Genomic DNA, 13,955 nt, shown 5'->3' on the forward strand with positions numbered 1-13,955 from the left:
TGGAAACACTGCTGCGCTGGAGACACGCTTGTGGTACAGGGCTTGTTTCAGTGGGGCTTTGGTGCTCACTGACTCCGCCTCCCGAATGTGTCACTTATGGATGTGAGGAGTTGAAATCTGGTGTCTCACACTGACCACTAGGTGCATTGGCTTCTGAATCTCCAATGGGGTGCAGTTCAGCTGCTGTCTGAGGCCACCCTGCAGGAGCTACAGCGAGAACTCCCGTCCTCTCCTCCCTGCTTGGAGCTTGGAGTCCTTGGAGCTGTCTGTACCGGGTTGCAAGTTTACTAGTTTAAACTGCAATAGAGGCCATTCATATGCAAAAGCCACTGCTAGGAGCTTGGGTGTGTTTGTAGATTGTGGGGGGTGGAGTCTCAGGGCGTCACTAGGCTAGGGCGTGGCAAACAGCGATGGCTGGCAGTGAGCCACCTCCAATCTCGTCCCTGCAACCATGTCCCCGCTCCAGCGCAGCCAACAATTCTACCTCCATGCAGCTCCGCCAGTAAGCCACCCTCACTCTCCGACCTGTTGGCAGACAGCCCAGTCTCTCCCCAGAAACTGGATTTCAGAGAGACTGGGGGCTTGTCTCTCTTCGGATTGAAGCAAGCAACGCCCACCTCCAGCTGGGCTCTGCCACCAGCTCGTATCGCATGTGCGCTCCCCTGTACCTCAGTTTTTCAGCATTTGTGCCCTGATTGCTCCCGTCTCCCTCGGTCCAGCTGTAGAGGTTCCCCTCAGCCAGCTTTCCTGTGGTTCTGGGTGATAGACGCTCTGTCCTTCAGTTGTAGTTTTGGAAATCGTTTGGACGGCAGCAGCCCAGATGTTTATCTATACTGCCATCTTGGATCTCCCCATATCAAATATATTTTATGTATGAATTGAGTTGAAGTTCTCTAATTTTCAAAGTGCCAAATTTCATAAGCTTTTAAAACTACTATCTTTGATATTTCAAATTTTAAAATATTTTATAACCAAAGCACTTTTTTCAGGTCTCTAACATTTCCATAGGTCCTTATAAAGATTCCATGCCCTAGGAATTGTGCATAAAATGTATAAAAATGTCCCCAGGTGCTGAATATGTTCTAGATGCTTCTGATAGGAAGGTGTCAGCTCTCCAGAAATTCATCATCCAGCTCCACACCTTTCTTTCCTTTCCTCGGCCCAAACCTCTTTCCTATTGGTCCTAAAAAATTCTGTTCTTACTATCAGTCTGGTTTTGGCATCTCCCATTCATTTTCTTGCAAACCCTTTAATTAGGACAAAAGTGTTTTAAGCAAGACAAAATGGAGTACAAAAGTAATTATGCTCATATTCTGAAATCAAATTCTTAGGTCTTAAGCATGTATCTCCAGATGCATGGGTTTAACTATTGTGCTGATTTCTCTGAGTATTTGTTCTTGATGTCAAGCTGACTTTGTGGAGATTTTACCTAATTTTATTCAGTCACAAACAGGTCAATCACCAATTTATTCAGTATTTCCTATGTGTTTGTTGTTGTTTTTTTTGGGGGGGGGGGGAAATCACAGAATGATGCATCAATATTCAATTCTAGGTCTAGATAAAATAATGAGGAACCAAAGTAAATTGCAAAGATAAGGGTCTGCATCATTCCTGGCACATAAATATCTTCCATCCTGCTTGCAGAGTATTTTGGAAAGCGAGGAAATGGAATATGAAAAAATTTGATTTTGAAGAGGACTTCCTAGTTTTTTGGAGAAGAAAGCATCTTAGAAGGAAGGAGGAAAGACCATTAAGTTATGCTGAAAACCAGCACCAGCAGCAGCTCCGTGATCAACTCATCACATTTCCCTGTTCCATATGCAAGAAGGAAATTGACCTACCTGGATTTTTCCTCCACAAAAAGCAACATGTAGCTCTGGCCACACTGGGTCTTGAATGGAAGAGTGGAATTAAACCAGCACGCTCAGCAATTGCTAGTAAGAGAAAGTTTACCATTACTAAACTACTGTCATCTTCTACATTTACTGAAAAAGGCCTAGAGAGCATGAATAATGCTTTAGAAGTACTTTGGAAGAAACAAATGCCAGCGTACTATAAGATTATGGATAACATTCACAACAGTTCCATCTATTCACAAAAAATCTGCCATCTATTAATTAAAGGAGCAGCCATTTGCAATGACAAGAATTCTACGTGGAAAGTGGAAATGAATGATAAATTCACTGTAATGAATAATTTTGGCAGTAAACTGGATGTGTGTTTCTTCGGTTTGTTTGATGGGCATCATGGTCCATCAGCAGCAGACTTCACATCCAAGGAACTCCCAGTTTTACTTCTCCATCAGCTTTCCAGATTTGATCCTTCCTACCAAATGACCCTTAAAGAGCAAAAATTAATCAATTCTTTCCAGACAGTGTTTAGGGAAGAGTACATCGCTCTAGAAAATCTCTTCTCTGTAGACAAAGAAACAAAAGAACCACCGTGTGAGCATGAGAGCATACACAGAGCCTTTGCCAAAGCATTTTGGAGAATGGATAGGCTTTTACGTCTTGGGAGGGAAGAAGTATCCAGGGTTCGATGGAGTGGCTGTTCTGCAGTTGCCTGTATATTGGAAGGCAAAATCACGAGTCCCCAAGCCAAGAATCAGAGACTCACTAACCATGATGGTTGGCCAGAGAGGTTCCCTTCCCAGAGGATGCCACAAGTAATTTCTGGAGAACTACATATTGCACACACTGGTAGGTACACTGATGTGCCAGGTTATACCTTAACAATTTTTTTTTAAAATTCCTGGCAGCAAGACCTCTTAGGCTTCCAGAATTATTTAGTGACTTATTAATGCCAAATATTGCATTGACCAACTTAAGAAATTACCAATAAGCAGCTTAAATGCAGATCACAGGGACACACATCATTGTAATTCTTTTCATTTTTTAAATATATTTTTATTGATTTCACAGAGGAAGGGAGAGGGAGAGAGAGAGACAGACATATCAGTGATGAGAGGGAATCATTGATTGGCTGCCTCCTGCATGCCTCACACTGGAGATCAAGCCTGCAACCCGGCATGTGCCCTGACTGGGAATCGAATCATGATCTTCTGGTTTATAGGTTACTCTCAACCACTGTGCCACACCAGCCGTGCAATTGTAATTCTTTTCCAAGGAGGCACATATATGAAATAATGTCACCAAAACATTAAACTTTCTAAGTGGGTAGCAATACAGCAGTTAATAAAGGCAAAGCAAATACATTGCATTTGTTAAGATCTGAGTGAAACAAAAAACGTTTCTCACACTTTTTTTTCCAGAAGAATGGAAAATATTTTGACTATTGTTAGTATAATTGTTCAGTTGGTATATTGTTCAGTTATTCTGATAACTAATACATTTGCAATAGGCCACTCTTGTGCTCACTGGCCAAGTAGCATCAGTTTCATCTTAGAGAAAACAATAGCACATGCCTCAATTTTATGGCATGTTTTCTCAAATACTTACTGTATTCTTTTACTTTTATTTCAGGAAGCCATTCTTTTGACATTTGGTGCTAAAGTTCCAGTTTAGGAGCTTGTCAAAAGGAAAAGCCCAGGGGGGTAAATCCATTTTAGTAAAGTGAACCTGAGTTACATGCATAGTTTCATGAGATGTTTAGGGTTCCACCACCCCATTCATGGATATAATTATTATTGAGAGTGTCTGCTTATTAAATACTAAATAATTTTTCATTTAGCCTTACAAAAACCCTGATATCTAACTACTGGGTTTTTTATTTAAAAATATATTTTTTTTGGCCCTGTGGTTTGGCTCAGTGGATAGAGCGCTGGCCTGAGGACTGAAGGGTCCCAGGTTTGATTCTGGTCAAGGGCATATGCCCAGGTTGTGGGTTCCATCCCCAGTAGGGGGCATGCAGGAGACAACCAATCAATGATTCTCTCTCATCATTGATGTTTCTCTCTCCCTCCCTCCCTCCCTTCTGAAATCAATAAAAATATATTAATCCCCCCCCCAAAAAAAATCTAAATGCACAGCATCCTATATAATAAAAGGCTAATATGCAAATTACTGAATGGTGGAACAACTGGTCGCTATGACACACACTGACCACCAGGGTGCAGAAGCTCAATGCTGGAGCTGCCACAGGGGGTGCGCCACTCAGCCAGAAGCCCTGAGCTGGGCTCACAGCTGGCAAGCGCAGTGGCAGTGCCGGTGGCGGCAGCGCTAGGGATGTCTGACTGATGGCTCCCGGACTGTGAGAGGACACAAGCAGGGCTGAGGAACTCCCCCCCCCCCACCCCATGCATGAATTTCGTGCACTGGGCCTCTAGTTTAAAAATATATATTTCCCCTAGCTGGTTTGGCTCAGTGGATAGAGCATTGGCTTGTGGACTAAAGGGTCCTGGGTTTGATTCCAGTCAAGGGCACATGCCCGGGTTGCAGGCTTGATCCCCAGTGGGGGCATGCAGGAGGCAGCCAATCAATGATTCTCTCTCATCATTGATGTTTCTATCTCTCTCTCTCTCTCCCCGTTCCTCTGTGAAATCAATAACAAAATATCATATATATATATATATATATATATATATATATACATATATATGTATACATATACATATATATATACACACACACACACACATATATATATATATATTTGATGTATAACATTGGTGCAAGTTTAAGGTATATAACATGTTAATGTGGTACATTTATATATTGTACTATGGTTGCCATTGTAGCAATAATTAACACCTGTATCACATTGCATAACTATTTATTAGTGGTTGGAATAATTAAGGTCTAGTCTCACAACAAGTCTGATGACTATAATGCAATACTGTTTTCTCTATTTCCTATACTGTGCATTAGATCTCTAGGACTTATTTACCACTCATTGAAAGTTTGTACCCTTAAATATCTGTTCTTTCCCCCACCCCCTATATCTAAGTTTTGTTAACCCAGTTGTCCAGATGAGAAAATGGAAGCTTGGCAAAGTGAGATCATTTATTCAAGGTCTCAGAGGTAACAGGAATGGAAATAATTCTGCCTCTGGAGGGAATTGCTTCCAGAGGCTGAGGAGGCTGGGCCTCAGGGACTGAGCGGGCCTCAGTGACAGAGATGGCTCTGAACAAGGGCCAGGTAATCACAAAGACCATAACAATGTCAAGGTCCTGGAAGTCAGCCTGTTTCTGATCTAGTTCTGGTTCTGAGCCCCAAATGAGAACTCCAGATTAAGCAACACCAGGAACCAAGTGCAGTGCCAGTTTCCTTGAAGTCATTGCCATTTTTCAGGCTCTACCCGAGATTCCAAAGTGCTTCAGAGTAGGCCTCCTTCATTGGGCAGAGAGATTTTAGATTTCAGACCGATCTGGGAACTGTCCTATATTCCTGGACTTGGGACCTTTATTAGAAAATATCATTAGATATCGGAGTTCTTGTAAAATTAAAGGAGAAATTAAGAGATAGTCAAGTAGATAAGATCATTAAATGTCTAGTTTACTATATGGCTAATTTTAAAGCTTATATATAATTGTGTTACACTGTTTTATTTAGGGATCCTTCATTTTAACAGAAACAAAAATATAGGAAAAACATTCAACTTGTGAAAGGGAGGTCATGACTTACACTACAGAAGATAATTTAAAATATATATATATATATATTTCTTTATTGATTTCAGAGAGGAAGGGAGGAGAGAGAGATAGAAACATCAATGATGAGATTCACCTCCTGCACACACCCCACTGAGGATCAAGCCCACAACCCAGGCATGTGCCCTTGGCCGGAATTGAACCCGGGACCCTTCAGTCCGCAGGCTGACGCTCTATCCACTGAGCCAAGCCAGCTAGGGCTCTTTATTCCTTTTTATAGATTCCTTCTGCTTGAAAAACTTAAAATTTTTTTATTTTTATTAATTTCAGAGAGGAAAGGAGAGGGAGAGAGAGACAGAAACATCAATGATGAAAGAATCATTGAAGGGCCACCTCCTGCATGCCCCACACTGGGTATCAAGCCCAAAACCTGGGTGCGTGCCCTGACCGGGAATCGAACCGTGACCTCCTGGTTCGGTTCATAGGTTGACATTCAATCACTGATCCATGCCAACTAGTTGGGTCTGCTTGAAAAACTTTTAATAGTTTTGTAATGTCTTCTGGTGATAAATTCTAAGACTCTATTTACATTTTTGATTTTCAAAGATATTTATTTGGCATAGAATTCTAGATTGGCAGGTATTTTTTTCACTGTCTTCTGGCTTACATTCCCCTCCCTTCCTTTTTTTTTGCTGTGAAGTTATTTTATTTTTTTGTGTCCGTCTTCTTTCTTTTTGCTTAATTCCTTCACCTTTTTCACCCAGACTCCCAACCCACCTCCTCTCTGACAGCTATACGAGTATTTTGCTGGTTTATTATGTTCATTATATTTCACATATAAGTGAAATCACATAGTACTTGTCTTTATCTGACTGGGTTATTTCACTTAGCATAATACTCTCCAGGTCCCCTCATCCATAATAGGTAAGCTTTCCTCCTTCTTTATGGCTGAGTAGTACCGGTATTTCATTGTATAAATGTACCACAGCTTTTTTATCCTCTCATCTACTGATGGGCACTTGGTCTGTTTCAAAATCTTGGCTATTGTAAATAACACTGCAGTGAACATAGGGTGCATATATTCTTTTTGGTTTCAGGTTTCTTTGATTATATTCCCAGGAGTGAAATTGCTGGTTCTTTATGGCTTGCATTGTTTATAATGAGAAATCTTCTATTATCACTATTCCTCTCTAATATGTCCTTCCCTTCCCTGCCTTATGGTTTAAAGGTTTTATCATTGGTTTGAAGCAAAATTGTGATGTACCTCAATTTTTCTCCTCAGTTTCCTATCCTTAAGGAATTTCAATTACGTACTTTAGGCCAATTGGAATTGCCCAAAACCTCCATAATGCTCTTTAGACTTTATTAGTCTTCAAAATCACCATTTTTTTCTTCTGCAACATCTAATTTGCCATTAATCATATCCATTGTATTTTTAAAGTATATTTTTATTGATTTCAGAGAGAGGGATAGAAACATCAATATGAGAATCATTGATCAGCTGCCTTCTGCACACCCCCACACTGGGGAATCAAGCCTGCAATCCCAGCATGTGCCCTTGGTTGCCTCCTGCACACACTCTGACCAGAGCCCAGCCCAGGAGCCTTGCAACCGAGGTATGTGCCCTTGAGCAGATTCGAACCCAGGACCCTTTGGTCCTCAGGCCAAAGCTCTATGCACTGAGCCAAACTGACTAGGGTGTAGTTTTCATTTTTAACATTGTAGTTTTATTTAATCTTCACCCAATATGTTTTTATTGATTTTAAAGAGGAAGATAAACATCAATGAGAGAAACATCAATTAGCTGCCTCTCTAACTGGAGATTGAACTCACAATTTGGGTATGTGCCCTGACTAGGAATTGAACCCGCCACCTTTCAGGGTACAGGATGACACTCCAACTGAGCCACACTGGCCAGGGCTAACATTTTATTTTTCATATTTACAAGTTTGCATTTTAAAAATTATCTTCCATGTCTGTAGTTAACTTTTTAAAGATATGGTATGCAGTTATAACTTTTAATGTTCTTGCCTACTAATCCCAACATCTGTTGTCAGTTCTTAGTTTGAATTGATTTTTTTTTTTTCATTTTGTTGTGGCTAGTTTTTTTTTTTCTGCTTATTTGCTTGCATGCCAGGTATTCTAGTATCCTATCACAATTGTGGCGGCTTAAAACATCAAAAATCCATTCTCTCACAGAAACCTAAAATTAAGGTGGTGTTGGCAAGGCCACACTCCCTCTGAAGCCTCTAAGGGGAAATGCGTGCCTCTTTCAGCTTCTAGTGGCTACAGGCACTGATTGGTCCGTGGCTGCAAAACTCCAATCTTTGCTTCCGTCTTCTCATGGCTTTTTACTATTCTGGCCTCTTATAAGGATACTGTTCTTTAGATTGAAGACCAACTTGGTGGTGGTCACATACATACAAACCTGATTCTGAGAACACATCGAACAAATATTTGACGGATAGTTGACTGATACGTAAAATATTCTGGCTCTAGCTGTACAATGGTGAACATGAGTTTCATGCACATACATTTTACATAATGAAGCAAGGAATCTTTTGAATACCCAGTGAAAAGTAGCTCCATATCATATAAATGATGTCTATGCATTTAAATTCAGCCTCTTTGGCCAAAATTAAGAGTCCTTAAGAAAAACTAGACATAGGTTGTTTCCCTAACATCATTTACATGCACTTCTGTTATGCTTCCATTTTAGGTAAACTTTATGTGTGTTTCAATTTTCTTAGCTTATGCTACTTTTCAATTGCTTTTTCTTTCCCCAATAACTATTTCCCATTACTGCTCCCTACTCCCTTAAGCCTATAATTCTATTTCATGAGATTTTCTTGCAATTTTTAAATAAATGGTTCTGATATGTAGCTTCATCTCAATCTTTTTTGGATAGGCTCTTTGTCTGCTTTCCTCTTCACGGAACACAAAGGAAAACCTTCATCAAGTGTGCACTTATTAAAAATACCTTCTTACCCTAGCTGGTTTGGCTCAGTGGATAGAGCGTCAGCCTGTGGACTGAAGGGTCCCAGGTTTGATTCCTGTCAAGGGCACATGCCTGGGTTGCAGGCTCCTTCCCCAGTAGGGGGTGTGCAGGAGGCAGCCAATCAATGATTCTTTTTTTTTTTTTAATATATTTTTATTGATTTTTTACAGAGAGAAAGAGAGATAGAGAGTTAGAAACATCGATCAGCTGCCTCCTGCACACCCCCCACTGGGATGTGCCCGCAACCAAGGTACATGCCCTTGACCGGAATCGAACCTGGGACCCTTGAGTCCGCAGGCCGACGCTCTATCCACTGAGCCAAACCGGTTTCGGCTAAATGATTCTTTTTCATCATTGATGCTTCTCCCTCTCCTTTCCTCCCTGGGGAAAAAAAATAAAAAATATAGATACACCTTTTAAATCCTCATAATAGCATTGACAAAAAACACTGCAGGTGGAAAACTGTTAGGTAAATAAAGTGACTTAATAAAGGTCACACAAAGTGGAACTCAAATGTGTCAGGCTCCCAAGTCTTCGCACTTCCCTGTGCTGTTCTTTCTAAACAAGCCATCTTTTTATCCCAGGGCACTCAGGCATCCTAGGTGTTTCCTTTTCTTACCCCTACGTAAGTTTTCTTCCTCTTTTCTCCAGTTCTTTCTTAAAACTTCCCTGTTATCTTCAACAGTTAAGTAGCCTTGCTGGCTTTATCTGAAAAAAATCTTGATCTTGACCATTCAGATCTAGAATTCCTTTTGGAATTCCAAGGTCACTCTGAAGTTTACAGAAAAACTTTTCCTTTTCACAAGTTGAAGATAACCCAGCAATTGCAGGAGGCAGTTACATCACAGGCCTCTATATATGGAATACTTTGCTTGACTATACAAGGTATCTTAAAAAGGCTTAAGTAACATCTCAAAACAGTTCTTCTTAATCCCTGGTTGATTAATCCCCCTCAACATTATGCTCTCCCAGTAATCTTGTCCCATTTTTGTTCTGATAACATTTTCTGAATGGCATGATCTCTCCAGCTACTAAAAAATTATCTTTACATCTAAGAATTTGAATTCTTATCTATAATCATATTCATTAACATTTTTGTGTAAGTCTTCATTATATTCACTGCTAATTCTCATATCCTCCAAACAATGTTACAGGGCCTTTTCTTGAAAGCCAATCTGTCCCCCTTTTATACTGTCATGACTGGCTTCTCTCTTCCTTCAGTTTTGCAGATACAAGGACATACAGCGCTATTTTAAAATCTTCCTCATTTTCCATCTTCCTTGGGGCTTTTTGTTCATTATTCTTTCAACTTTAACAGTCAACTGCTTTCAACAACCCCATTTGCAGCTGACAGCATATGCAACCTAAGGTCCAGGAAATAAAATGATTAACCCTGCACATCTAAGTAGAATAATCAGCAGCAAAGACATGTCAATTTAAAATATTAATAAACGCTACTACAAAATATAAGAGGTCATATTATCATTTATACAGTTCTTAGGTTTCTAAAACATCTTCCACATACATCTCCATCTTTTGGTCCCATTAACTCAAGGTATTTTAACAATTCCCATTATGTAAACGAGCCAATGAGCTCAGTCTATGCCAGATACTAATTCTTCACTAATTTATCCTCTCTGTTCAATCATTCTAGATTGTGGACCTCAGCCTCTTGAAACTTAAATTCATTTACTTAAAAAAAAAAATCAAAAAAATCAGGGGATTTCCTGGCCAGTGTGGCTCAGCTAGTTGGAGAGCTGTCCCTTACACCAAAAGGTCACAGGTTTGATTCCCAGTCAGGGCACATACCCAGGATGCAGGTTCGATCCCCGGTCAGGGTGCGTACCTGAGGCAACCAATCAGTTTCTCTTTCTTTCCTCTAAAATTAGTTAAAAACATATCCTCAGGTGAGAGAGAGAGAGAAAAAAAGTGGAATTATACTTGAACCTTGCAGCAAAATTTTTATTTCAGCATCATGTATGTATGAAACCAGAATATTTTATTGTAAATTTTCATTATTCCAGGAATTTTCATTCTAAAAACTTCATTAACCCCCTTATCAGAGTAATTTAAATACTTGTATGAATTCCATAAAGAAAAACTGCCTATGCTTGAATATACAGTTATGACCCTAAGAACTTGGGGAAAATCTATTTTCCTAATTTTTTAATAAATCAAAGAAAGTATTGGTAATACAACCGCCCCTCAACCTGTTTAGAGCACTGTTTATTTTCTTAAGATTTCAATGATGCACACATAACAGGTTCATCTGAACGATGAACAAACTATAATCAACTTCTAGGATTTCAGTTTACAATCAAAGGGTTTAATTTCATGTTGGCTATTATCCATTTAATGCATTAATAACACATATTACTTTTTTTCTTCACAAGGCTGTGACTTAATTTATTTTAAGCCATACACATCAGGAACCTAACAAGACTGGCATGAACAGTCATACTCTAATTTTTTTCATCACCCAAACCACCTACCTGTATTTTAGTTTTTAACATTACCAGTTACAAAATCATCAAATTTCATTTTTTAAAAAAATCAAAATTTTTGTGTTTAAACGAAAGGCATTTATTTAAACATTTAAAAATGTCTGCTCTATGGAATATATATTGGTTATAAAAAAGCTCAACTTTTGGCTCTACAAAGTATGTAACATTTGGAAGTGGTTTCATAAAACATTTGATTTTTCAGTCTGTAATTTTAGTTTTTTAAATACTAAATGCAGTATTTTAAACACTAAATTGCTTTAAAACTAGGAGTAAACTGGACTCTCAGTTTTACTGACTGTAAATCATCCAATGATACCAATATTACACATTTTAAAATATTTTAAAATGGCTTACTTTGTTTATGCATTGAAACACATAATTATTAAAGTTAACAGCATACTGATACAATTGGTTATTAAATCTCTAGGATCAACTTTTTCTAATAATCTTTTAGGTAATGTACAAGCAGTCTTATGCAGAAATGGGAAAGGCTTTTGCCTAACCAAAGAACACACTGTGAGAAACAAAAAGGAAAAAAGAAGAGTACTTCAGAATGGAGCAAGAATTAGTTCAAATGAACCATATGGACTCCTAGAAGGGCAAATAAAAACCACAAGAGGACTTGGATTTCATGGAAATCCCAAACTGAAAAAGTTCATTATTCCAGTACCTCAAACTATGTCTGTCCCTATAGATGACTTATGTCAATTCCTTATCTTAGCTACTAATGGACTCTGGGAAGTTCTGGATAAAAAGGAAGTCACTGCATTGGCAATAACAATGTTTCAAATGTATAAAGAAATACACAATTTTAACATAAAAAAAAGATCATTATCCAAAGATCCTCTGTTTTTCCCAATCTATGAAACAAATGCTACTGAATCAGAAAGTAATACCCACACATTGTTTCAGCGTAAATCTGAAGAATGGGTGTCAAATACAAATTTAAAAGAAAATTTGTCTGATGTAAAATATTCTAAGTATTTCACTCGTGGTCCTAAAAATACACAAACAGTTCTACCAGAAATGACTAATTGTGATACTTGCAGTGAGAAAGCAACTGACAGGCCAATCCATGTAGATGGTGTGCCAAAAGATTCAAGTGAAAAACAAAAAATATACCCCAAGAATTTCTATGAAGCTGCAGCTGAGTATATCAGCCATGGACTTGTAAGTGCTGCTTTAGTGGCTGGCTCCAGAGACAACATTACAGTTATGGTAATACTTCTCAATGGAAGTGAATATCAGTTTCTGAAATGAAAGATAAAGTTCTGATTATCCAGAATACAAAAATATGAAGACAACTCTTCAATGAACCAGATATTAGGATAATACATCAATACCACACAAATCATTTTTAAGAATGTAGTAAAGAAAATATAAATGCAATTTTGAGTTACATAATACTATTTATATATGTTCACTGCTCCATTGGAAAAAGAAAAAGAGAAAAACCAGTACTTGCTTTTTATACCACTTTATTCCAACCTGAGCACCTCATATAAAACTAAACACTGGTGAACTGTTTTCCTTACTAATTCTGAATTACTGTAAATGTACAAGTTCTGCTAGCAGTTCAACACTTAAATAGATTAAATCATCTGACACATGGTAGATTTCATATAATGAAAATACCTAAAACAATTAGTGCAATATACTGAATTGATCAAAATAAACAAACTTTGGAAAATAAGGCTGCAAGATTATTACTAACATATCGCAATACTTACGCTACAAATTACTGGTACATTGTTTATTACAGTTCTGAAGCCCCTTCCTTTGGAAGGGGGCAAGAAGGAAAAATTAGCTGTTTTAGTAACTGTACATTTTGTATACTTTTAAGCAACTCTTAAATATTACAGAAAAGTAATGAACATATGGAGACTACAATGCAGTACCCTATTTACAGTACAGCTGAAGATCGAATTTAAAATAATCAAGTTTGAATGTACATAATTGTTAGTGCATTGACTATATTATGTCCAAAGGGAACAAAAGCCCCCTCCATGCCCCTAAACAAAACCGATAAAATGGCCTGCAGTGATTAAACAGAAATCACAGACACCTGGTTTGTTTCACTTTTGTTGAAGAGCTCACCTTTGAAGGGAACACTACCCATTACAATGCATTTTATCAGTTTTCATATTCCTAAAACAAGATGGGGTTACTTTAGATTTTTTTTTTTTTACCCCATTTTAAAAAATAAGAGGACTGGCTACAATTTAGATGTCACTAATGTTCATTCCTCCCACCCCCACCCCCCCAATATGTGGGACTGTTTTCTTGTGGCTAATTTGTTTAAATGTGGAATGTACACTTTAAATATGGATACTAAGAGAAATTATTGGTTGCCTAAATACTATAGCTAAGCATAAATATCTTTAGAACCTTCTAAAAAAAAGAGTGTTTCTGAAAGGCTCAAATTAAGTTCGAAATCTCTTTCTTAGAACTGGCTGGTTAACTGTGGGTTCAGATAGTCATTTGCCTATATCCCTGGTGATGAGAAATGATTCCCCCTAACCTTCCAAGGAAACAAGTATACACAGCTCTCATTCCCCCCTTCTACTCCTGAAACATTAGTCAGAGGGTCACATGCATGTCATTAAAAATTAAGTTCAAAACACTTAAAATAATTCTGTATTAGAAACTTGACTCTATTATAAGTCTCTTCTTTTTGGAAGTCATACTGAGCTGGTTAAATGCTCCAATTCCACGGTTATTACATTTAGGAAGCAGAAGACTATTTTCCAGCTAGTTCAAACTGGAGGCTTAGTTACTACAACACTGACTCCTGGTTGGCTGTGTGGGTTCAGTAAGGTCTACTCCTCTTCCCCTGGCAGAATTTGCTCCTGGATTCTGTGGTTCATTCTTTGGCAACTTTTTAGCTGAGAAATAAAGTATTAAA

At 38.3% G+C, this 13,955-nt stretch overlaps 2 protein-coding genes across 2 annotated transcripts in view; one reads left to right on the plus strand and one right to left on the minus strand.

The window, feature by feature from the left end:
* The first annotated feature begins 1,520 nt into the window (after positions 1-1,520).
* PP2D1 (protein phosphatase 2C like domain containing 1) lies at positions 1,521-12,355 on the plus strand. The gene is made up of 2 exons (XM_079795348.1): positions 1,521-2,699; positions 11,505-12,355. The coding sequence occupies exons 1-2, from the start codon at positions 1,673-1,675 to the stop codon at positions 12,308-12,310; spliced, it is 1,833 nt and encodes a 610-aa protein (XP_079651474.1). The 5' UTR covers positions 1,521-1,672; the 3' UTR covers positions 12,311-12,355.
* A 156-nt stretch (positions 12,356-12,511) lies between these two features.
* Positions 12,512-13,955, minus strand: part of RAB5A (RAB5A, member RAS oncogene family) — a 35,426-nt gene continuing 33,982 nt past the window's right edge. Inside the window, exon 6 of the mRNA XM_079795349.1 lies at positions 12,512-13,935. Within this exon, the coding sequence (XP_079651475.1) occupies positions 13,820-13,935 (116 nt within the window). The 3' untranslated portion in view covers positions 12,512-13,819. The remainder of the gene's footprint in view (positions 13,936-13,955) is intronic.

This window comes from Cnephaeus nilssonii (assembly GCF_951640355.1).
Source record: "Cnephaeus nilssonii genome assembly, chromosome: 17".
NCBI lineage: Eukaryota > Metazoa > Chordata > Mammalia > Chiroptera > Vespertilionidae > Cnephaeus > Cnephaeus nilssonii.